Raw genomic sequence first — 25,813 nt, 5'->3', positions numbered from 1 at the left:
TTGCACTGAATTTCATCATCCTGATACTTAGTTATCTTGGTTAGAAACACCCTAGAACTATTGTGACTCATTTGAGCATTACTACCCGAGATAATCTTTCACCTATTGCAGGCTATGCCCATAAAAGTCTTCCCTGTCATTTGGTCAAAGGTAGCAACTGAGGTCAGTGACATCTTTCAGTTTAATCACTTACTGCTCTTTCAGAACTATAAATAGTGCTTCAAATGGTTAAAAAAGCATTATATCAATACAGAACCTTTGGTAATATGTTGTTTTAATTTCTTTTCTTTCATTCTGAGAGTTCTTACCTCTTGTTTTCTGTTGTTGGTTTTTTCAAAGATTCATAAATTCAGTCAGGATAATTGGTATTTACCAAGTCACCTGACTATCATGGTTGTTGAAAGCACAGACACTCAAAATTTGACGCCCAGCACTTTCACTTGTAGAACCTATGCCATGCTTTGTGAGCAATACTTGCTTTTCTATAGAGGTGGAAATTATATATTTAATAAAAATTTAATAATTTTATATATGATACCAATAAAGGAGATTATTTGTGACTCAGGGTTCTAGCATTTTTAATGTTACCTAGTTTAGGTAATGAAACATCTGCAAGAAAACAAACAAGCTCAGAGTGCACCAAGGCCTCTTCAAAAATATATAGCAATAGCACTTAGACTTATATACTGCTTCACAGTGCTTTCCCGCCCTCTCTAAGCAGTTTACATAGTCAGCATAATATTGCCCCCAACAATCTGGGTCCTCATTTTACCCACCTCGGAAAGATGGAAAGCTGAGTCAACCTTAACAGTCAGCAGAAGTAGCCTGCAATACTGCGTTCTAACCACTGCACCACCAAGGCTCTCCATATGAATATGGCATCATCCTTAAAAAATAAAGAAGTTTATAATTGGATACAAGTTTATCTACACGTTTTCAGAAAAAAACCCAATCTAAACTGCTTCAGAATTTTTGAGGGTAAAAAAATCTGTAAATAAAATAAAGATTACATGGGATAACTGGGATAAGAAGTAAGAGACTAGACTCTTCTAGAGATAGAAATAAAAAATGCAAATGTTTCATATATCTGGAAGCGTCACTTCCAGCACTTGATGAAAAGTAAACCTAGCAGTTCTATTTTACAAGTGATATTTTGTTTGTTACTCAATGAAGCATGTGACCTAGTTTTTCTCCTCTATGAAGCATGAAACTAAAATCTAATGATTTTCCCTCTGTTGATTCTGTGTGGAGCTATAAAGCTGCTTTTGTACTGTTAATTATTTTAAGAAGAAAAAATTATGCTGATGTTGCTTTTAAAATGTCATCCTTTCTCACCTAATGAATTGATTCTTGCCAGAAGTGACCCAAAGAGGTAGCTTTTAAAAAGTATGTATCTTACTCAGTGTTAACCTCTTTAGCTTTACAAAGTTGGTTAATCATTACTGTAACTTATGAGGAAAAATTCATTTCCTATTTTCCTTACAAGCTGCCATTCAAAAGGAAAAGGGTTTTTTTTCCCTTTGTCCTGCCCGCCAGACCTTGTTTTTGTCAGTATCATTTCCAGAATGTTTATAAAGCCAGTCATATCTCAGATCTCCTCTTCTGCTCGCTTCCAAAATATGAAGCCTTCCTCTTCTATCTTAGGCATCACATTGCATTGGCCTAGAAAAGGCCATCTAACAACGGCTGCCTTTTTAGAAATCTTGAGAACCTCTCATGGACGATGTGGGTGGTCAAAGGATAAGTCGCTTGCCCAAAAAATTCTGTACACAATACAATCAAAGGCATGTGAATGCGAATGTAACCCCACTTAACTCTGGGATTTATCATGTGTACTGCATCTCCTATCCAGCTTTTCTGTTCATTCTTGCTTGGGCAAATACAAAAGAGGGCCGGCTGGCTTTAACAGTTGAGTAGAGAATGGAATTTCAGCAGGTCATGCAAACTACCCTTGATGGATTTCTTTTTTTCTTCACAACTAATAAAGCACAAGAGACCTTCCTCTTTGCATCTAGCCACAAGCCTCATTTGTTCTGGCCGTTTGCTGCCTTCGTGTATTCTCCCTTCTTCCTAAGGCTGGAATCATAAATGCACTTCCCTGGGAAACAGCCCCATTCAACTCAATTAATTTAGTTCTATTTGGACTTGAGTGGAGAGTTCTCAATATCCAGCTCAGTCTATCCCACTTCTCTCTTTTACAGTCTTAAAGTTGCCAAGGTTGGAGGCCCCTAGTTTAAACTCTCTAGTCCTACAGGGAAGGGGAAGGAAAGCGTTACAATGGCTCTTTCCTGAAAGGATCTCTACACTTCTGGATGCTAGTAGCATGGCTTGTCTGTTACATCTCCATCTTTCTTCTCCCTCTACTTTTTTGGGGGGGTTAACTTCCTTCGATGGACAAAAGTGTAAAATAAACGCAAGGATATAAAAGGAAATGCATGCAGGGTTTCACTTCAGTCTGTTTTTTGCGCCCCTGTTGCCAGGTCAAAACTGAAATCAGCGTAGAAAGCAAACACCAGACTCTCCAAGGCCTGGCCTTCCCTTTGCAGCCAGATGCACAACAAGCCATTCAACTACTAAAGCAGAAGAAAATCAATTACATCCAGCTGGTAAGGGATTCTTGGGTAGGGCTGAGGTGGGTGTGGGGAGCGCTTTCAGTTTAATTGTCCCAGATTTTGCTAGTTTCTGTGCAGGATCTGCTTGCACAAGTTGCACTGTTGGAGTTTCCACCTCATTGTTATTTTTGTTTCCTCTTGCCTTTGTTTCAACAGAAGCTAAATCTGGAGCAGGAGACCATAGAACTGGTCCACACAAAGGCAACAGAAATTGCTGATCTGCCTAGAAGAATTCCTCAGGATTCTGCCCGCTACCACTTCTTTCTGTATAAACACTCTCATGAGGGAGATTATCTGGAGTCAGTAGGTAAGCTGTAACCAAATCTACAGCTGAGGAAAGGTTTCACTCCTCCCTTTGGACACGAAGTGGGTATTTTCGTTACCCCCTAGAGTGGTGTTGCCATCTGGGGAGGGAGGTCAAAAACTCTCTGGTGGATTCCTTATCCAAGCACCCTCAGTAATTAGAATAGGTGAATCTCCCGGCATCCCCAGTCTGGCTGGCTGGGAAGTTCTTTCGCCTCTCTACCAGAGGTGAAATCCAGCAGGTTCTGACAGGTTCTGGAGAACCGGTAGTGAAAATTTTGAGTAGTTCAGAGAACCAGCAAATACCACCTCTGGTTGGCCCCAGAGTAGGCTGGGAATGGGGATTTTGTAATATTCTTCCCCCAGGAGCAGGGAGGGAATGGGGATTTTGCAGTATCCTTCTCTTAGACTGGGGTGGGAATGGAGATTTTGCAGTATTCTTCTCCTGCCACGCCCACCAAGCCACACCATGCCCACCAAGCCACGCCCACAGAACCTGTAGTAAAAAAAATTGGATTTCACCACTGCTCTCTACCTAAGACTGATCTCTTCTGCCCAGCTGTAGAAAAACTCAAAAGGAGGAGTAAAAATATTCCTACACACAGCCCAGAAAAGCAGTGCAAAACTAAACAACTTCATCTTTTTTTTTTAATTTGAATTTATATCCCGCATATCTCCGAAGACTCAGGGCGGCTTACATTGTGTTAAGCAATAGTCTCATCCATTTGTATATTATATACAAAGTGAACTTTTATTGTCCCCAACAATCTGGGTCCTCATTTTACCTACCTTATAAAGGATGGAAGGCTGAGTCAACCTTGGGCCTGGTGGGACTTGAACTTGAACTTGCAGTAATTGCAAGCAGCTGTGTTAATAACAGACTGCTTAGTCTGCATTAATAACAGGCTGCTTAGTCTGTTGAGCCACCAGAGGCCCATTATCTCAAAGGTACTCTTTTCAAAAGGCAACTGGACTATGTGTTTTTGTTTCTTTGAGGAAGAAGAGGTTTCGAAATGTCTTCTTCCTCAAGGAAAAAAACACATAGTCCAGTTGTCTTTTGAAAAAAAGCACCTTTGAGACAACCGTGACCTGGATGACTGAGAATCTCCATAGACATTTAAACAACTTCATGCCAGTCCTAAAACAAAAAAAAGAGAGACTTGAATTCACAGCCCAGCACATGGGGAAAGTTTTAATTTGTTTCTAAAATCAATGCCCAAGTCGTGTGCCATAGATTTTAGATATAATAAGAATTGGCATCATTTCATCTGTGCAATATTTATTTATTTCTTTATTTATTAATTAAACTTTTATACTGCCCTTCTCCCGAAGAACTCAGGGCGGTGTACAGCCAAGATAAAAAGCAATAAATATACAAAGTTAAAAATCAATTTAAAATACTTATTCAATGGTGGCCGAATTAAAACCGTCAAATTGACGAACCTAAAATACCCCATATAAAATTACAGAAGATTTAAAAATTTAAAATTAAAATTTAGAAATTTAAAAAGTCTAAAAAATATATATAAATATATATAAACAGTATACAAATATAACTGTATTTATTTGTTTTGTCACATGCTATTATGGCATGCAGTGGCCATTATTTCAACATAGATTAGTGGAATTAATTTTAGGGCAGCCTAAGAATGCCTGATCTGCTTTTTTTTTTCTCCTAGTGTTTATCTACTCCATGCCTGGTTACAAATGTAGCATCAAAGAGCGTATGCTGTATTCTAGCTGCAAGAGCCGATTGCTTGACTCCATAGAGCAAGATTTCTGCCTGGAAATTGCAAAGAAGGTAAGTCTTTGTCCTCTGGATTCATAAGCATCTGGAAGAAAAACAAATTATCTTCCATTCTAACTAGGCTTGTAGAGTTTTAGAGTTTTAACCTTCCTTGACCGGGACTCCTTACGCACGGTCACTCACGCCCTTGTTACTTCCCGCCTGGACTATTGCAATGCTCTCTACATGGGGCTCCCCTTGAAGAGCACCAGGAGACTCCAGCTAGTCCAGAATGTGGCCGCGCGGGTGATAGAGGGAGCACCGCGTTGCTCCCATATAACACCCATCCTGCGCGGCCTGCACTGGCTGCCGGTAGCCTTCCGGGTACAATTCAAGGTGTTGGTTACCACCTTTAAAGCGCTCCATGGCTTAGGACCGGGTTATCTACGAGACTGCTTTCTGCCACCGATAGCCTCCCAATGACCTGTGCGCTCCCACAGAGCGGGCCTCCTCAGGGTGCCGTCGACCAAACAATATCGGTTGACAGCCCCCAGGGGGAGGACCTTCTCTGTGGCAGCACCGACCCTATGGAACAAGCTGCCTCCGGGGTTACGACAACTCCCCAACCTCTGGGCCTTCAAACGTGAACTGAAGACTCTACTATTTCATCGTGCGGGACTAGCCTAAGAAATATTTTATTGTAATTTTAAACAGGTTTTAAATCGGTCTTAGACCGTTTTAATTGATTTGGCCATTAATATATTTGGTTTTAATTTGTTTTTAAATATTGTTATTTATATTTGTATTTTAATATGGCTGTAAACCGCCCTGAGTCCTTCGGGAGAAGGGCGGTATAGAAATTAAATTATAAATAAATATAAATAAATAAATAAATAGTATGAAAGAGGGTGATGTGGGGATCTGAAGATTGAAGCAACCAGAGGTTGTTGGAAGGACATGCTAGAAACAGGTGTTCTAACAGCATGGGCAACATGAAAAGTAAGATAAGACTTTAGTGAACTCTAATGAGAAGACGAAATGTTCAAGTCCTGAAAATAAAACCAAAACAAGTTTAAAAATGGCCCGGTGAAGTAGGAGCGGAGCAGACCGGAGTGGAAGTTGGAAAGCTATGGGGGAAGAGAAATATAATGGAATGCCATTCTTCTTCTTGTGCCATATCCGTCATCAGACATTGGCGATCATATTGGCAATCCTATTTTTGTCAACAGCCGCATGAAAAAGTGCTGCTGAGTTTTGTTCAAAGCAGTCCCTTAGGTTTTGAAGCCATTAGGTTCTTCTTCTGTTTGTACCTCGTTTGCCTTTCCCTGGAGGATTAAGTGAAGGATGCTGTATTTTTCTGGGAGTCGCATCACATGTCCGAAATATTCTAACTTTTGGTTTCAATGGCTTTGATGATTTCTCTTCTCCTCGTTTGTGATTTTGTGGAATGGCATTACTGAGAAGAAATTCCCAATCTCAGTTGGGTTTCAGGTTCTCAGTGGCCAGATCTAAGACGACTCTTCCTTTCTCTTCTCTATCAGATTGAAATCGATGATGGAGCTGAGCTGACCGCTGAGTTCCTGTATGATGAGGTCCACCCCAAGCAGCATGCCTTCAAGCAGGCTTTTGCCAAGCCAAAGGGTCCTGTGGGCAAAAGGGGACAGAAGCGACTTATCAAAGGACCAGGCGAGAACGGAGAAGACAGTTAAACCCAAAGTATGGCTCAGCCTCCAGCATTGCAGCTCCAAGGAAATCCACTTCTCTGCATTTGAGCCTGTCCACTGAACTCTAGAGCCTTTTCCCTGCTTCTTTTCTCAAAGTCATGTCCATCGGTTTCATTAACAGGGTGGGAGGTTTGGAATCGGGGGACAGAGTGGAAGAGGAAGAAGACGGCATGTTCCTTTTTTTCTTTCCTTTTGCTCTATGGTGATATAAATCTAGGGAGAAGGGGTACCCTAGAGCTTTTTGTTCTTTGTTTTTTTAAATATTTCTTACAATAGATGCTCCTGTTATTGCTTCATCTTGTGGCCTGTTTTACTTGGAATCTGCACCACTCAAAGAGTTTTGTTTGCCTCTCATCTGAGAGAGTTATAAACTTTTATCTTGGGTGCTGTGACCCCATCAAAGAGAGGCACCATTTGTATGACAACAATAACTTAGTGGCACTCCATCCTGTCAACACCATTCCCTTACCAAGGGAGTCTGTTTCCTTAGTATTTGATGCAGTGGTCAGTTGCCTATTGGTTAAGTCAAAGAGCAGTATATTCCACGGATTGTTTTTGAGGTAGGGTGGAGTTGAGGGGATGAGGATAGTGCTAAAAAAAAAAATGGATTTCCTCCAAAATAGAGGTGTGTTGTTTGGATTTTAAGAAACTGATTGTTTCCCAAGCTACTGAAGAAGTAAAACTCTCATTTTGTTCAAGAGTCCTGATAATCCCCTTCTAGGCCTTAATGTTTGTGGGGGGAAATATCCATCACAAATCCAGTGATGGATTGGATTTCTCTTAAAAGATGTTCTGCTTCCTTTCTGATTTGCAGAGAGCTATTTACACTGCCTTTCTTTCTTCCCTGCCTTATGTCTTGATGGCTTGTTGTGTGATGTTACAGTCTAGGATAGACACATGGACGGTTAGGAACTGGGAACATAATTGTTATCCTGCCCTTATTGGCATCATTTCCACTTAACTGCATCAAGATGGCAAGAATCAACTCACTGGTAGCTCTCATATGCTTTCCCAGGTCACGCTTTCCACATGTGCTAGCTTGCATCCTAACACAGCATTGATTTAACTGAGATCATCTTCTGACTTAACTGAGAAAGTAGATTCCTTCCTGATCTGTGTTTTTGCCCATCCACGCTGGGCATCTAAGGTAAAGTCACTTAGTTCTTGGTCATCTCATATTTACTCGATTGTTTGTCCTCATCCTAGATCATGACACCCAACCAATGCATCCCCTCGTCATAGATCTTTAGTTATGTGATAGAGCTTTGCCAGGCCAAAGGAACATTAGCACTTTCATTGGTCGCTGAATGCTGATGGGCTCTGTTTTTCACAGAATGTACTTTGCCCAGAGGACTGTTCATGCCATGTGTTAGATACTGTCTGCCAAGACTAATTGTCCATGAAAACCAGGTGGAAGGAAAGGATAGCCCATGGCATGAAATTGTTACCCATGTACATGATGGACGGGCTTTTTAGCTGCCAAGGAATCTGGGAAGAGTCTTGATGATCAGTTTTGAAAGTCTAAAGGAGAAGCAGACAGTGACCTACTCACAAAAATCTCAAGCCACAATTGTAACCTTGGAATCGGGAGCTTCTGAAAAATCATTAGAGCAGGTGAATTTGCTATACATAATGAAAACTCTTATGTCCCCAAGGAGCAATTTATTGGTCTGCTTTTATATCATTCAAGCAAACAATTCCGTCTGAAATTAAAAGCCTTTTTTTTTTTTACAGAGCCAATTGTATGGTATTAGTATGGTGGCCTTGAGTGGAGTAGTATTTGTGTAAGAGCAAGCCTGGATGTGCTCTAGCTCACTCTTTCCCCCCCGTGGGACTGATCTGCAGTTTAAGAAAAAAACGGTAGACTTTGCCAAATTCCAAGTATTCTGTATGAAAACAGAAACAATCACAGATTCTTAAAAAAACTATTCTCCAAATAGGGCAAAATTTAGACATTCAGATCCAATCCCCTACTCATTACAGGAATCCAGATGAGAATGTCTGTGATGGAAGTGATGGTATGCGCCATCATTTTATGGATGGGGAAAAGTCTAAATGTTAATTTTTCTTGATTTTTTTTTAACTCTTCATCTTTTGCATCTTAGGTTTACTGAGAGTCTTTGGAACAGATGTCTTTATAATTGAGGTCTCTCTAGTGTTTAGAAATAAACAGATCTTGCATCCAGCATGTAATTCTAAGATGATAATTAAATTCAAAGTTTGTCCTAAAACTTGTTCAGACAGCAAAATTCTGCTTTAAATAGGCATAATGCAGGGATCAGCAACTGAAATACAAAGTTTCAACATAACACTGGTCAGTGTGCAACATTTCAATTTTTATTTTTTTTAAATGTTCTTTGGACATTTTGAAGGCTCTACATTGCTGATCTTTGGCACAATGATTTCTTTAAATACTTTATTTTTACTGTGACCAAATCTCAATCAGTTCAGCTAAATCTAGAGATTATGATATTATTCCATAATATTTGGATTTGGACCTCTGCATTTTCTGCATCTTATATGCAGAGATAACTTTGTTACTTTCATTCTATGTTTTTGTTGAGAGCGCTACACTCTTGTAATAATATGATTTATCGTTTTGCCCTTTTCCCCCAGGCAAATTTTATATTTTAGGTTAAGTTTGTCCTGTATGGTTTTGTTCCACGTATAGCATTCTCCCCACCAATAAGAGGCAGAATACTGCTTTTTTGGTCCCTATTATATTTTGATGCAGAAGAACGAATATTTGCTATTCCAAAACTGATAACAAAGGAAAAGCAAGTAAGCAAGCACTGCCTTTGTTTCACATCTTTTACTCCATTAAATTAGTCTGAAACGATTCATTTGTGGTATTATTGCCAAATATCACCGTGCAATGATGGTGGATCAGTCAGTACTCTCAACTGCATGACCAGTGGTAAATGAGGACTGATCAGAACTTCCGTGAAGGGAAGAAGGCAAACAGCCTGCTTTTCCAGCTGACCCTCCACAACCCACCCTTTCCCCTTCACAGTGAAACACAAAGAGCCACTCAGCCTTGCAAAGAGCTGCTTCTCAGCTGTCTATCTGATCTTAGTAGCTGCTGCCACATTATACATATTCATATTGTGTTCGTGGCTGGTGAATCCCTTTTATTGGAAGACCAATAAAATCAGTTGTGCAGCGTGCAAATCATAGTGATCTGTCTACTCTATCAAAACCGACTCTTCCCCCCCCCATCCTTGCCCTGTTTTCTGATCTAAGCTAACAAATAGAAACTATTCCAGGATAGGGAGACTCAATACTCAGCTAGACTCCAGAACTGAGGTCAGCAACCTGTGGCTCTGGAGCCACATGTGGCTCTTTCATTCCTCTGCTGCTGGATGGCTCCACAATTGTGTTGTGGTCCGCCAGCAGCCTGCAGAGCAGGCAGCAGAGTCGGACAGTGATGAGGCTGAGGAAGAACATGGGCCAGTCCTGGAGGCTGGGGAAGGCCCAGATGAGGGCTCTGCATCAGAGGCAGAGATGGGGCCAGGGCCATCTGGGAGTGATGTGCAGACTCCGGAGCCTCCAGAGGCTGACAGTAGTGAGGCAGAGGAACAGGAGGAGCCTGTTCCTAGTACACGCATGAGAAGAGCTACCAGAAGGCAAGAGCAGCTAAAGCAAAGAGGACGACTTGGGAGTAGGGCCAAGAAATGATTGGCCCCTCCCATAGGGCTTAAAAGACCAGCAACGGCGTTTGGGTCTCTTGTCGGAAAACAACATTGATAGACTTGCTCCTTGTCTTGCTGCATTTATTTCTTATCGACGTCTTCTGCTTTTGAACTTTTGCCAAGAAAAACCTTGGTTTGGTGATAAGACTGAAGAATTGTGTTATGAAGAATTTGTTTTGATTTAGTTTGGAGTACGCTGAGAATGAGTTAATTCTCAGCTCTTCTAATAAAGTCTGTTTGTTTTTGAACTGGTTGTGTCTAATACTACCTACTTGGGGCTGGGTCACAACAAATTGATAGGGCTTTCGGTTAGGACAGGTAGAGAAAAAAGGATGCCGCGCTAGGAGGAGACTCTATGGTTGGGGAACCGGACTTCCAGTTGGCAGAGGAAAAAGGATGCCGCGCTAAGAGGAGACTATGATGGGGGAACTGGACTTCTTGTCGGCTCCAGAATTGAACCGGGGCTTCCGGTTAGGACCTTTGTGGCTCTTTGAGTGTTTAAGGTTGTCGATCCCTGGTCCAGAATTTGTTTTCCTTGCAGTTATGTGATTTTACAACTTACCATCAACACCCTTGCCAAGTAGCAAAAAAGTTCCACAAAAATGTAGAAATTACTTCCCATCCTGGAATAGTCTCTTAAGCAGTTAGCTTGGATCAGAATCAGTTAGCTTGCTATTCATATCCAGGATGAACACTTAATCAAAACATTTATTAGAACTGCCATAATACTACAAAATGTTGAGTGCTTGTAAGAACATACATCTCATTATAAAGTTTCATAGGAGTCCCAAAATAATTTTTCAAGAATTATATGTTTACAGTAAGACCTTGCTAATACTCTAACAACTATATTCCTTCCTGTGTGCACACAACTGAAATGACAGTAGTTTTACACTGACATCTCTAGCACACTAAAAGAATGTCTCATTGACTACATGGCTAACACTGTAAGTAATTTTCATTGGCCATTGCGTTTAACTCGCTGCAGATGAAAAGCAAGCTAGGAGTGATTGTTTCTTTAGCCACGCTAGTAACTTATCAAATCTTCCATAAGAATCAAGGTTTGGAGTTTGGGAGATGCACATTCCTGACTGGGCTATACGATGATGTAAATTTGGAAATTATGGGGGAGGCAGGGCATACTGTTTTGAATGCTGTATTTTCTAAAAATTAAAGTATTTTTAAAGCAACCTGTTTTGAGTATTTCTTTAGTAGACTTGAGATATCTGTTGATACAATTGGCCATTCCCTTAATAAACAACTATGGTAAATTTTATGTTGCAGGAATTCATGGAAACTAGGGCTACAAAGTGGTTGAATTTACCTCGTGAGGCCAGATGGTTTGATGTTCATCATGTAATTGCAAAAGAGATCATGTTTGCAGATCTGCAATAAACCGTGGATTCCTCACCCACCCGCCCACCCACTCCCTGTTTTGTACACTACATATATATATATATAGCCTGCATTGGTGTGTTCACATCTATTCAAGGCCCTATCTTGGTTTGGCTATCAAGGATATCAAGATCAGTTTTACTCTCCAGGTGTTGATAGGGAGCTCCTCCAACATTGTTTCCTTGTTTTTGCCAAGATACTGAAATCAAATCTGTAAACATAATGTTGATTCTTAAATATCCAGCAGGGAGAGCTTTATTGCTGGCATTTTTACCGTACACAGTTTAAAGGCAAAATTTATACAGAATTACAGATTGGAAGGGGCCTTGGAGGTTTGCTAGTCTAACCCCTTGCTCTCGCAGGAGTCCCTGATCTATACCATTCTGGATAAATGGCTCTCTTTTTAAAAACCTCCAGTGAGGGAGCACCCACAACTTCTGGAAGCAAATTGTTTCACTGATTTAATTGTTCTCATTGTCAGGAATTTTCTTCTTAGTTCTTTGTTGGATCTCTCCTTGATAGTTTGCTTCTTGTGGTGTTTCCCTCAGGTGCTTGGAGAATAGATTGATGCTGAATTCTCTGACAGCCCCTCAAATATTGGAAGACTGCTATCATGACACCCCTAGTCCTTCTCTTCAGTATTCCAGATATACCTAGTTCCTGCAATTGTTCATCACGTTTTAGCCTCCACTCCTCTAATTATTGTTTTTTTTCTCCGCACTCTTTCTAGATCGCAAATATTTTTTTGTATCGTGGCCAAAAGCTGGACACAATATTCCAAATGTGGTCTTACCAAAGCAGTACAAAGCGATAGTAACACTTTTTTTTTTGTTTGTTTACATTTATACCCCGCCCTTCTCCGAAGACTCAGGGCGGCTTACAGTGTATAAGGCAATAGTCTCATTCTATTTGTATATTTTTACAATCCCTTTGCGGTGTTAATAACATGTTCAGTTAATTTCATTTGATTATGACTTACTGACAAATATATTTCAAGTACAGGTTTAAAAATACCTTGTGTGCCAAGAAAGATGTCTAATCTGCAGCTGAAACATAGCGAAGACAACATGGTATATTTATGCTGAATTCCAAAGCTTTGTAGGTTGCCCGTCTAAAGCATGGCACTATCTGGTCGTAAATACCAAAGAAGCATTGAGATCCATTTGTTTCTTCTTTCTGTGTATCAAATGCCATCAAACTCCATTATGGATTCAATTCAGTAATTGACAGCTCACACATTTTGGTGCAAGAAGATGAACAAGAACCCAAAAGAATCACAAAAATACCCCTGTGAGAACTGTATTCATGAGCTGGTTTTGGCACGGATGCTCAATGCATTTGGGGGCATTATTAGGTGAGAGACATTTGAGAGAGAAGTGTTAGATTTTATTTACATACTTAGTAATGGACTGGAAGAATATTCTAGAGACTGTGCTTGGTGAACATAGCCTGAATTTTCTGTCTGGGATATATTAAAGCTAGAACTTCTATGCGGTGGGTAGGCACCATGCATTTCATAATAAGCTGGTCAATTTGTAATTTAAAAGCAAAGGAATGTCATTGTGCCATAGCTAAAACTGAGTATTATGCCTCCAAATTAGTAGGCCACGTGGCATAATTCCCTTGCCCAGGATTGAAGTTAAGTACTTAATACATTGGATAGATCCTCACACAAAGAGGTGCAGGTAAGCAGCTTACTCAGTAGGCATCTCTGCCATCAGAGCCTAGATAAACATGATCTGCTATAAACAATCCATCTTTATTTAATATCCAGGTTTAAGAGTAAGCCAAGAGCTGTCATTCTCCAAGAGAAGAAGAGGCTGGAATCAATTCTGATTCGTGTACAAGCTGTTCGTTTCAGAATTCCTGCTCTGAGCAAAAACAGCCAATTAATTAGGTAGGACTTTCTTATTTTAGGCATAAATCTATGTGGACCACAGCTATCTCCATCAAAGATCCCATCTGAATTCATAGGGAAAGGTAGTACAGGTAGTCCTCAATTTATGACCACAATGGAGCCCAAAATTTCCATTGTTACGTGACACATTTGTTCAGTGAGTGTTCCGTATTTTACAACCTTTCTTGCCACAGGTGTTAAGCAAATCACTCCCGTTGTTAAGTTAGCAACGTGATTGTTAAGTGAATCTGGCTTCCCCATTGACTTGGTCAAAAGGTTGCAAAAGGGAATCACATGACCTTGGGACACAGCAATTGGTCATAAGTATGAACCAGTTATCAAGCGTCTGAATTTTGATCATATGTTCATGGGGATGCTACAAAGGTTGCAATTGAAAAATGATCATAAATCACCTTTTTTCAGTGATGTAACTTTGAACGGTTACTAAATGAACCTAGACCTGCATTAAATTTACAGCCCGGGGAGTGTGCAAGAAGTAGCATTGTGCTCCCATGACACAACTGCTACTCCTTTGCTAATACTGCAGTTCAGTTCATGTTCTGTGGACACCAGATTAACATTAAACTAATTTCCATTTCTGCAGCATTGCACAGAAGGGCTCTTCAGGCTGTTATAGTCATCCCAGCACATGAGCAGGTGTGCACCTGATAACCAGGGAATTTGCAGCCAGTGGCTTGTTTTCTTCTATGGATACATAACAATACACACACACACACACCCAAATCTGTCTGATAAAAACAGCATTACTGTTCTCCACCCTATGTGAACAAATGTATGCTTTTCTGCACACTTTTTCATTTCCTTGTTATTTCAATTTACATTTTATACTTTAGTAATGTTTGTCACAGCATCTGCCTCCAGGTCTCTTAAAGCACAGAATGGTCGTATAATAGGAAGGCTACAATTGTCCCAAGCCATGGGTACGTGAGTTAGAAATCCAATACACTTTAGAGATAATGGAAAATATTTGTAGCTCGGGTGGCAGATGGTGGTGGTGGTTTGTTCTCAGAGCTTTCTGTTAAATCAAGACGCTTCAACCAAAGTTCCGCTGATGATGTTACCTAGCCTGGTGATGAAATGTTCGGAAGCCAAACAGCAAGCTCAGAGAACAAACCACCACCAATATACTTTATTATGTTTAGATCGCAAATACCAATATGTATGACAGCAATTATATAGGACAGGCTTCCCCAGCCCCCAGTCCATGGACCAGCACTGTTCTCTTACATGCCAGGAACCGGGCCCTGAAAATAAGCAAAACCCCATACACAGGATGAAGGCAGCACACGAAATCACGCCTGGTCTGCGGAAAAACTTCTCTCCACGGAACAGATCCCTGGTGCCCAAAAGATTAGGGGCCTTTGATCAGAGGTGGGTTTCAGCAGGTTCTGACCAGTTCTGGAGAACTGGCAGTGGAAATTTTGAGTAGTTCGGAGAACCAGTAAAAATTCTGACTGACCCCGCCCCCATCTATTCTCTGCCTCCCAAGTCCCAGCTGATCCGGAGGAAATGGGGATTTTGCAATAGCCTTCCCCTGGATTGGGGAGGGAATGGAGATTTTACAGTATCCTTCCCCTGCCACGCCCACCAATCCATACCACGCCCACCAAGCCACACCCACAGAACCAGTAGTAAAAAAAATTGAAACCCACCACTGCCTTTGACATAGAAAAGGGCTGTCAAACTCCCAGCCCATGAGCCAGATGCATCAGGCACTAGTCATTTCCTCCCAATAAACTGGGACTTGGGAGGCAGAGAATAGATGGGGGCAGAGCCAGTCAGAATTTTTACTACCGGTTCTCCAAACTCAAAATTTCTACTACCGGTTCTCCAGAACTGGTCAGAAACTGCTGAAACCCACCTCTGGCAGGAACGTGTAAGCCTTAATCCCATCACCTTTACAGGAGACAAAGGGAGGTGTGGTCAGGTTCTACCGGGTGGCAGAAATTGGTTGGCATGCAGCGGAGGGCCTTGGCTACCTGCAAAAATCTCCTTTGCATAAGGGCCTTGCAAACAAATACTGCCCTGATCATATGGAACAGCAGCAGAGAGTGAGCAGCCCTCCTCTCTGTAAGTTGTGCCAGGACAGTTGGTGACATCATCCATTGGTCCAGGGTAACTGCATAATGCATTGCACATTGCAGGGCTCTGGCATGATCCAAACTCTCGCAGTCTGAATGCGCATTGAATTTCTCATCGCCCTGCAAAGCCACTCTATCTGCAGTTGCCTGTATTGTCTGAACGTGGCTCCTTAGAGCAACATTGGGTTGCTTTTAAAGCTGCAATCTTCTCCTTGAAGGAGCCACGTATGTGTCAAGCTGATTGGAAACAAGGCCAGTTTTTCCTTGGGCAGGGATGCTGTTAAAGCTGAAGGCTGCACCTGCTGGACTTCAACCTAGAGTTTTCTAGCCCACTTTTCCTCAAGAGGTAGTATGTCAACCCACTCACTCCAATTTCAAATTTTAAACTACCCTGTGATATAGGTTGGAGCTGAATGAGAGTCCAAAGCAGGGGTGTCAAACTCGCATCGTCATGGCGGCGTCACACAACATATCACAACTTCCTCCCCTTCGCTAAACTGGGCAGTGGCCGTGGCCAGTGCATGACGCATCTGGTCCTCAGGCCACAAATTTGACAGCCCTGGTCTAAAGTATTCCAATGCTTTTGGAGCAATGGCCCTGGATGTAGCAACAGCATCAGTAGGCAATGTAAAGAGAGGGGAAGACATTAAAGATTTGAGAGTTTTCAGGAGACAAACAGCCATGAGAGTCAACTCATATGAATAAAAAATGTTCATGGCTGATCAAGATGAAAGATATTTCTGGCTCTCAGTACATAGCATTGTAAAAGAATGAAGCACCAAGGCACTGAGGTTCACATGAAAAATATTTAATTTAAAAAATTAAGTTTTCTCTCCCCCATTCCTTGATAAGAGAGGTAGCCTGACAAGTACACATATACCTACATACATATTTCAATTAAAACAGCACCAATCACATTTTGGAGGACACCTAGCTGGTTCAAGTAGGAAAGGTTTGCTCTGTATATAAATAATGTGCTTAGATCAGTTTTGATTCAACAAAAGGAAATAGGAAATTACGGTCTTCGTCACAGTTTAGGAAAACGTGCACCTCAAATATTAAGGATGCTTGTATGCTGGTGAGAAGTTTCGAGACTAAAAAGAATGTTATTTGTAGTGTATTGCTGGGGTAGGAATGAAGTCCTGCTGGAGAAGTCAAAAACAAAACAAAAAAACAAATCCAAATGGTTGTTGTGATCATGCAGTTGCAACCACCTTCTTGACTTTTTTGAAATTCCCCCCAAAAAACTTCTGGGTAAAAAATCTGTGTTCTTCCCCCAAGGGCTAAACTTCATCTCCAACAATCCTTCATCGATGGCTGAGAGATATATGCGAGCAACCTCTGGAGAGCCCAAGCAGCCCATCCCCAGTGTATGGGAAGTCCTGCATAGATAGTGAATGGTACTAGGACTAATCCACACGTGCCAACTTTCCCAGTGAAACACCACAAGAGAAGGACATCCTGGGAAGTCAGGGAGAGTTACAAAAACTCAACCATGCCTCTCATCACCCAACACCATCCCTGTACCTTTCTTCTCTGTCACACGGAAAGATACAGGATTCACTTTACAGCATTGGCTTCACAATATTAATATTTATAGCAACTAGTCCAAGTGGCTCATAAATACCTCATCCAAAGTACAAACAAAACTGTGCTGTAAATGCACCAACTGTCTGCCCACAATCGCACGCTGTGCCCCTTGAAAAGGCACCTTTTGCCACTCCATCCCTTGTAGCAATGACAGGCGAACTCCTGTTCCATCTTGACCTTCTGCAGTTGGCTTAAAGTCCTGTTTGCCAACTCAAGAGTGGAGATGCCCTCCATAGGATTAGGACTAAGATGTAAATAAGTGTCAGAGTCCATTCTCCGTCGAATGCAGCGGCCATGATTATTGCAGATATGACGGCTGCAGAGCTCAGTTGCCCTGGTCACGTTGACAATATATGGGCCTAAAGTGCTTGTCAGATACTTTTGAATTTTTAAGCAGTTGGTCTGTAAGAGAGGGGAAGATATACATTAAGAAACACAGCAATTACCGTAATTGATATAAATCCAGAGAAAAATCTGCCTGGCTAAGACTGAATCCATTTTAGACGTACAGCATTCCACCAAGTGCCAAAGGAGAAAGTATTTCAGTATCTGATTTTTTTTCTCTCGGAAGTAGGGCTAGTAAGGAATCTAAATAAAATGATGTGATCCCTAGAATACCTTTCTTGAGGACTACAGATTGAGGAAATCCATAGATAACAGTTTTAGAAAGTCCAAACTGAGATCAGGATCCAGTGACAGATTATTTGGAAACATCGTTTTTTTATTTATTACATTTCGGCACTGCCCAGAAATGACTCCTAGCCGTTTAGAGAAATTGCCAGTCTTAGAACACTTCCCTTGTTATGAAAATGAGAAATCTCAGAAAGGATATTGTTTCTCTTGTGTGTTTTATTCATGCATTAATGCACTAAACTGCACTAATACAGTATGGAACCTGTAATAAGAGATGGTCAACCTAACACTTCAATCTTCCTTTAAAGGCCAAATTTAAGGCAAGCCTGCCCCATGCGGCATTCTCACCAAGGGGAACAATGGGTCTTGGGCTGTACCATTTGAAGCAGTTGGCAGAACTCATATAATGGAATACCTCTCTAAATAAAACAGCTCTTCCATATTTGTCAAGAAACCGAAGAACAGACCATAATTATTCCTCGCAGTATCTTTCTATCTATGATGGATGTTTAATTTGTTACAGAATAGCTACTAATGATGCAAGATTTGCCAGGAACGCTTGAAATAGTATAACCCAGATGCAGGATGTCACTTCAAAGTGAAGGAAAAGTCCAAAGGTGCATAAACAAATATTGCTGAACTACAATTACCAGATTCCTTCACCATTAGCTTGCCTGATAGAGGCTTGCTGGAAGATGTAATTCAGCCGCATCTGATATGTGACACCTTGCCTATCTCTAGACCAAGTCAAAAATATTGATATTTTTTTTTCAATTTCTCATTAACATTGGATTTTATATCTCTGATGACCCCTTTATTTATTTATCGAAGAAATAAATTGCATTGTATGCAAGTTGATCTAAAAACTACCAGATAATGATACAGACAGCGCCTCAGGTCTATCCTCAACTCTGTGGCGAGTAATGAGCAAAAATGAATTGAAAAAGGAAGAATAAGAAACGAGGATGGAGAGTTATGGAACTACATTACCCGGTTCCGAGAATATTCTGCGTCTCCCCAGAGCACAAGGCCATGAGCACCCATGGCTGCAGCCTGCCCTATGGTGTACACCAGGTCTGTCTAGAACAGCAAGAGAAACCATCACAAAGAGATTAGCAGCAACAGGATTTAATCCTCCTTGCCCCCTTCTAAATTTTAGCTTTTTATATGCGGTTTCTATATTTTAACATGTTATTGTCTCCTGCCCAGAGTGCCTCTCTGAGGAAGAAGGAACGGTTCAAAAATGTGAAATAAATAAATAAATAAATAATAAACAAGGAAGAGGGCGTGACATTTCTGGTGAACCTTGTTGGAAGAAAATGGTCCAGGTCCAAGCAGGGAGAAAGGCACTAGAAATAAAATGGAGGCTGGAGGCTTCATTGGAAAGAAAGGTTCCCTTTATTGATGAAGCAGAACCATCCACCACATGTGATTCAGGGACAGCTGACAAAATGGAGTTTAGAGTGAGTGAGTTTTTACACCTTCTGGATTCCTATGCAGATCATTTAGAGGTTATGTAGGGGTCATAGCTGGCTCTATAAGCAAAAGAGGAAATGCAAATCCTAGGTGTTTGTCTGAGCTAATTTTGTCAACCTTTTGTTTTTATCATGACCAAATCTTTCTGAATGGATTACCAAATCTGCATTTCTAAACGCTGGCCTCCTCAGTTTCTGCTTGGGGCAGGGAAACTGGGGCTGGTTTCTGCCCTCCTTAAAATTTTCTTTTATTTCTCCTACAGGGGGAATATTTTATCCTGCCTTTTTAATATTTCACAAAATATTTCATTCTTCTGGGGGAGGGGGTGCTTCCTACAACCTCTTACCTTTTACTTTGCGAAAACCTGCTTCTAGAATAGATGTGATCAGATTATTTTTTTAAAAAATGTAACCATTTACAAATCACAATACTTGATGCTGATGATTCCATGATAATGGAAGTTTTACAAACTCCTATTTTTCTGTCTGGTTTTTTTAAAAACTGATCTTATTTCTGAATCCTTAGGACACTTACGGTAACCTCTTCCATGAGAAATAAAATCTCTCAGTTAAAATTCTTATTCCAGTGTACAGGACACAAAAAAATGGATGTGAGTTGTTAGAAAGCATGTTCCGCTTCAATAGATGCTTGGGGAAAATTTCCTAACCCTACAAGCAATGAAGTTAATCATCACTTCATGGGATATATTCAATCAGAGACTGGATACTTATCTGTCAAGGATGCTTTAATTTTGACTCCTGCACCGAACTTGGCCTAAATAGTCCCTCCCAACTGCATGATTCTCTATACCAGGGCTGTCAAACTTGTGGCCCCCGGGCTGGATGTATCATGGGCTGGTTTAGCCAAGGGGAAAAAAGTCACAATACATCACGTGACTCTGCCGTGATGACATGAGTGTAACACCCCTGCTCTAAACCATTCTCTCAATGAAGGTATACACGAAAACAAAACTCGTGTGGGTTTGCCATGTTGAAGCAAGGATTGGGAAGAAGGGTTATTCCTAGCACAGTGAGATCATCCTCCTCTATAGTCTTTTTCCACATGAATCTATGACAGTAATCCTAAGCAAGGCATTTCCTCTTCTGTCAATCTAACTTGAGGTGGGGGTGGGTGGTGGACCACAAAGAACCCTTTCTTTTGCTCCATTCCTCCCCAATAACTGGAGGTTCACCTTCTCTGCCAGCTCTTCCTGGTCTACTTTCAACAAGAGGCCCCCATGGATCATTTCCAACGTGCTGATCTGCCTGTTTACACAAGTTTCCTGCTTCGATCCTTGGCACAGGAGCTGGGGCTGTGACATTCTTTAAGTGCTTCTCCTCTATCCATCCACCCATCTACTTATCATCAGAGTTACAGCCTCCATAATCGGACTGCCATCCCACTTCAGTTAAAATATACATCCACTTTTTAAAAAATGTTCCTCTTCTGTTAATTTTTTTTTTTAAAGTAGAGCCAGGCAACAAAGGCCTTCTTGGCTTCACAGAGCTCCCTTAAGGTAGATCAAAGGAGCAATTTGATACAATGTGGTGCCTTGACTCAAAAACTACCAAAGAGACGGAGAGGCATCAAAGAAGCCAGATGAGAAGAGCAAAGCTGCTTTCACTTAGAAATACCACCTTGCCCCAGTTCAGCTTGAAGGGAAGGAAAAGCTCCACCAGCCAGGAAGGGGTCTCGCTGCTCTTTCGGAAAGGGACTGCAACGCCACCACCTGGGAGTAAAGGCCTCATTTACTAGAGCTACCAACCGTCGTCCTTCAGCCCTGCACAAATGCAACCTCCTTCCAAAGGCTGAATGAACTGCACCCGGCTACAAAAGGCAATGCAATACATCATAATGCTGCACAAGGAACAAATACAGTTCCCGAGATCACTGAATTTTTTCTGTATTAGGAGAAGAAGGTTTTTAAAACACTGTGCTTGGCCGATACCATGATGTCAACTGTTGAGTTGCAGGTATTACAGGCTCTGCATTAGCCCTGGGTTGCTCAGGATTTACAGCCTAGGTTAAGTAGTGATCTTACAACTAGAAGGGGGGTGGGGTGGATTTTTTTTTTAAGAGGAGGCTGGAAGCAATTACTGTATTTTTCAGAGTATAAGAAGCACCTTAGCTTTTGGGGAGGAAAATAAGAAAAAAGCTGATTGGCAGGTAGATCGGCCTCCTGGAATACCCCCAATCAGCTGTTCCCAGGTGGTGAATTTTAGCAACAGGTTCTTGGTTGTGAACTCTGTGCCTTGCTTTTTTTTGCTTTTTTTTTTTTCCTGCCTCTGAAACTTCTGAAACCCTGTTTCAGAAAAAAAAAATTCTGCCTCTGAAAGCCTCTGAAAGAGCTTCAGAAAAAAAGCCTCTCAACCTCTGTTTGGGGGCTTCTTTTCTGAAGCTTCGTTTCTGATGCTTTTTTCAGCCTCTGAAACCTCCGTTTGAGAAGCTGGGCGGGGCTACATTCGGAGTATAAGACGCGCCCAGATTTTCACCCTCTTTTTTGGGGGGGAAAATGTGTATCTTATACTCCGAAAAATGTGATATGTATATCCTGCCCATTCAAGGGGAAGAGTGTTACACAATCATTTTTAAAATATCTCCATTTTTAAGTACAGAGTATGTTTTAATCCAAGTGAAATGGCTCACTCACATCACCCTTTTCATCTCTCAAGTGATTCTATTTGGATGCTGTTTGGCATCTCTAGCTGAGAAACCTAGTGGGACAGCCCTTCTCCCATTCCCAAATGAAGCTTGAAACTCATTTCTTTTTGTGATACAAGATTCCATCTATAGGTCAGGTTTAATTATCACACAGTTCCCAAAAAATCAGGCAGAGATTTCTTCATGCCCAAGAACTCTGCTGGGATCAGAACTCAAGTTCACGGGGAAGCAAAGGAAAAACAGTGAAAGAATCTCACCTGGCTCAGCTCCTTCAGGGTGTAGGTGTAGAATGGCCTGGCATACACAAAAACAGGGAGGGAGTGTTGGGCAGAGGGCAACTCGGCCACTCTCAAGGCTTCACCCACTTTGGCCCTTACAAACTTCCTCCCTTGTGGGGAAGTTCTCAGCATCTCTTCCATGTAGATGGACGGGTAGAGGGCCCTGCTGTGCTCCCAAAGCCAAGAGAGGTCATTATTGCGTTGCACTTCCACCGGGGGACAGTGCCCCGTGAAGCCCTCAAAATCATCCAAGTAATCATAGTTATAACAGTCGGGAAAGAGGTAGTAGCCCCACCAGCCACTGGGGCGCAGAGATTGGGCTAAGCGGAGAGTATCTGTCATAAAATTCTGGGCGGCTGTCTCAAACTCCCATTTAGCCTCCAGCTCAGCTTCATAATCAGATAAATGGGGGTTTCTTTGCTTGACCAAGAGGAGGGACATGTCCCGGTAGATATTTTTTTTGTCCCAGTTCCGAATCCACTGAGGCCTCCAGTTCTCCCAGTCAATCACAGCGAGACCTGCAAAAGAGTGTGAGGGCATGGCCACAGCAATGTCCCTTGTCATCTTCTCCAGGTGGACTTTCAAGCTGACGTTCTGAGGGCAGCCGCCGTGAACCGCCGTGGGTGGCACTGTCGTGTTCACGTAATACGGATATAAGCCTAGCTGATCATAGTAGAAAATGGTAATGTTCCCACCCACAAAGGCTTCCTGGGAATTCACCAGGATGCCGTAGGAGTCCAAGTGGAGAGGGACATCGTAGGCAGCTGCACAGCGAGCCGTTGGTGCATTCCAAGTCACTAGGAAAGGTTTGTCTTTTACAATTGGAGGCAGGGCTGGTTTCAAGTTATGAGCAGCAAGAGGAAGGGCAGCCGGCCCATCTGGGAAGAGGAGCAGCAGCAGCAAGAAGGTTTGATGACTCAGGGAGTGGTAGAGCCTCAATTGTGTCGAAGCCCATTTTAGCACCCCGGATGAGCGTGATGTTCTTGAGTGGTGTGCAATCCTGCGAGGAGGACAAAAAACACTTGTCAATAAGGCATCAGCATTGCAACTGATCGATTATCAGCCGTCACTCCTTCCAAAATAAACCCCCCTGCTCTCGAATGGCAGTTTGCCCATTGCAGGCTGGTTTTCCCTGACAGATGCTGAAGACTCCAGGGTCATCAGAAGCACTCAACATTTTGACTAGAGACCTTTCCAGCAAGCCATCCTTTTATTGGACTTGAGAGCAGCCCAGAGCCCCTCAATCCTCCAGCAGGGTGTTATAAAAAGTACCATGAAGCTCCCTCCTTGGGTCGGGAGGGGGGGGGTCAGGAGTCAGGAACACCCTGGGGTTTGGAGACAAGGGCGTGACAATGAATGAGAGTGCATTGAAAGCCTTCTTTTTCTTTCCATGTAAAGCAGCACAAATAGGAGTCTGCCTGTTTGTTAATTGCGGCTGCTGCCGGAGATTTTCCCCAAGCTAATTTAATCTGTACCGTAATATCAGTGAATGGAGAAAGGGGGGTGGGGAAGCTAATGCCTGTTAGAAAATATTCAGAACTGCTTCCTATGCTATTTATGAAGTGGGGGGTGGGGTGTTTCACTTTGCTGCTGCGGTTGTGTGATTTGCTCATTGGTCTTTCTCTGTTGAGATTCCAATCCATTTGGAATTTTTAAAAAAAGAAAGTCCATATGTTTATGTTTAGTATTCAGTGCCTCTGAATGAATATGGAGACAAAGTTCTGAATCCAAAACCCCAGAGGCTACTACGGTCCCTGGTAGAAAACTGTGAAGAAATCTGGATGCTGCTTTCCATTCCTACCCTGACATCACAAGCTCCTCTTTCCTTATTTGTTTGGGCCAATTCCACCAGGAACTGAGCAATCACATTAACCTCACTCTACATAGGTCACAGAGCAGGCATTCAGCGATTGCAGTCCTCGATCATTGGTGACTTCTGTTGAGCGCACTGTTCCCCTGGAGATAGAAGATTTCTCAGCCAAATGCATTATCCATTAATGTTGAGCCCTCTCTTTAAAAAAAAAAAACACACAAAAAAGTAGTCATAATGTATGCTGTAGTTGTTAGCAGTACCAAAGTCTTTGGCTGAGTTTCCACCAACTATTAAGTCCACACAAACATTAGTGACAGCTGGAATCCCTAATAAATTAGACAAGAGATGCTAACCACCTGTTTGATTGCATTCTCCTCTAAACCTAAACGTAGCTTTGCTTAAAAAAAGAAGCATCTGTCGATTTGATGGTTCAGTCCTTTAAGATTTCAAAGCAACCCCACATCAACCCTACAGCCATGTAAGAAATATATCCTCATACAGCAGCAAGCCATCCGTGGACCTATTCAGCCATCCATGTTTTCCGCACACGTGTTTCTCTATTCTAGCTTTTAATTATATAAAGTGGCAGAGTCCACTAGAGTTGGGCGTTATTTAAATCAGGGGTCTGCAACATTAGTATCTTTAAGGTTTGTGGACTTCAACTTCCAGAGTTTCTCAGCCAGGAAAGCTGGCTGAGGAACTCTGGGAGTTTAAGTCCACAAGCCTTAAAGTTACTAAGGTTGGAGACCCCTGGTTTAAATCAACATGAATGAATACCTAGATACATTTCCAGTGGAAATGTACTTGCAGCTAGGCTTCTTGCAAACAACAACAAACAGGATGGATTTAGAAGCTGGTCCATGAATTCCCCCCCTCCCCCCCGCATGTGTTTGCTATGTTAACCTGATATATATCCTTTATAAATTAGCTACCTAGTCAGCCTGGATGTACTGTACAAGTAAAAACAACCCAAACCATAAGCACCAATAGTAGGGCATAACTGATATGCTGATTTTGTTTAAAAACACTACTTAAATCAATCAGCCCAAAGGGGAACAATTACATACATCCACTAAGATAATAGTAATAGAAAAGAAAATAGTAGATTTTATCAGAACCTGATCTTCAAAAGTACATTAGGGAGCTGGAAAATTGTAGCATTCCTTGAAGGCAAGATTAGTCTCACAACTCACAAGCAACCCTAGTTATTGCAAGACAAAAAGAAATGCAAAACTTTAGATTGAAACTTTGAAAAATATCCCAGCCTCCTTCTTGGGTGGCAAATTCTAGGGGACAAATTGTGCCTTCACCAGAGAAGACCTTCTACTGGATTCACTCTTTGCTTACATCCCAGGGGAAGTAGTTTGAAGCTGGGAATCCAGATGTTTCCTTAGTCACCTTATACTTAAACAGTTGGATTGAGGTTGGGACAAGAGCCCAGGACTCTGGAGGTTTTTTGTCATCCCATCTGGACAATTTTTTAAGATCAACCTTACATTGGTCTCACTGTTGGATATTCTCATTCATGCAGCCCTCAACCAGTGAAAAACAGTGGCACCAATTGCATTCTCTTCCAAGGGCTTTGAATGCTGTTGGGTGAAATGGGGGAAGCACTGAAAGGAGAAAGGGGAAAAGAAGGAAAAGAATAATTAGGAAAGATGGAAATGGGAAGATGATTAAGGGAGCATGACTTAATAGGAAGATCAGAAAAAGCAGCAGAATGGAACAGGAAAGGAAATGAAGGCATAATATAAAGAACCAATTTCTCATTTTTTATAATAGAGAGGACAAGTCGGAAGACCTGTTTCTCTTGCTTTTACAATATTTAGGATCTAAGCTATGAATAATGGATCTAATACTAATCAATCTTTTTAAGGAGACTCAGAAGTTAAACAAGGTGAGACAGAAAAA

The 25,813-nt window shown here is 41.7% G+C and overlaps 2 protein-coding genes across 5 annotated transcripts in view; one reads left to right on the top strand and one right to left on the bottom strand.

Annotated features, from left to right (window-relative positions):
* The window catches only part of TWF2 (twinfilin actin binding protein 2), a 75,576-nt gene extending 66,844 nt beyond the window's left edge, over positions 1-8,732 (top strand). For both annotated transcript variants that reach the window (XM_058168540.1, XM_058168538.1), the window contains 4 exons: positions 2,481-2,606; positions 2,769-2,919; positions 4,595-4,716; positions 6,183-8,732. In XM_058168540.1, coding sequence (XP_058024523.1) covers positions 2,481-2,606; positions 2,769-2,919; positions 4,595-4,716; positions 6,183-6,350 — 567 coding nt within the window. In that variant the 3' untranslated portion in view covers positions 6,351-8,732. The remainder of the gene's footprint in view (positions 1-2,480; positions 2,607-2,768; positions 2,920-4,594; positions 4,717-6,182) is intronic.
* A 7,559-nt stretch (positions 8,733-16,291) lies between these two features.
* LOC131193293 (hyaluronidase-4-like) overlaps positions 16,292-25,813 on the bottom strand; it is a 44,879-nt gene continuing 35,357 nt past the window's right edge. For 2 of the 3 annotated variants that reach the window (XM_058173313.1, XM_058173314.1), the window contains exons 2-4: positions 22,069-23,089; positions 18,665-18,754; positions 16,292-17,443 (exon numbers count right to left, since the gene is read on the bottom strand). In XM_058173313.1, coding sequence (XP_058029296.1) covers positions 17,069-17,443; positions 18,665-18,754; positions 22,069-23,089 — 1,486 coding nt within the window. In that variant the 3' untranslated portion in view covers positions 16,292-17,068. The remainder of the gene's footprint in view (positions 17,444-18,664; positions 18,755-22,068; positions 23,090-25,813) is intronic. The other variant, XM_058173315.1, reaches the window with a different exon arrangement.

This window comes from Ahaetulla prasina, chromosome 2 (genome assembly GCF_028640845.1).
Source record: "Ahaetulla prasina isolate Xishuangbanna chromosome 2, ASM2864084v1, whole genome shotgun sequence".
Lineage (NCBI taxonomy): Eukaryota > Metazoa > Chordata > Lepidosauria > Squamata > Colubridae > Ahaetulla > Ahaetulla prasina.
This window is presented reverse-complemented; position numbering and strand designations above follow the sequence as displayed.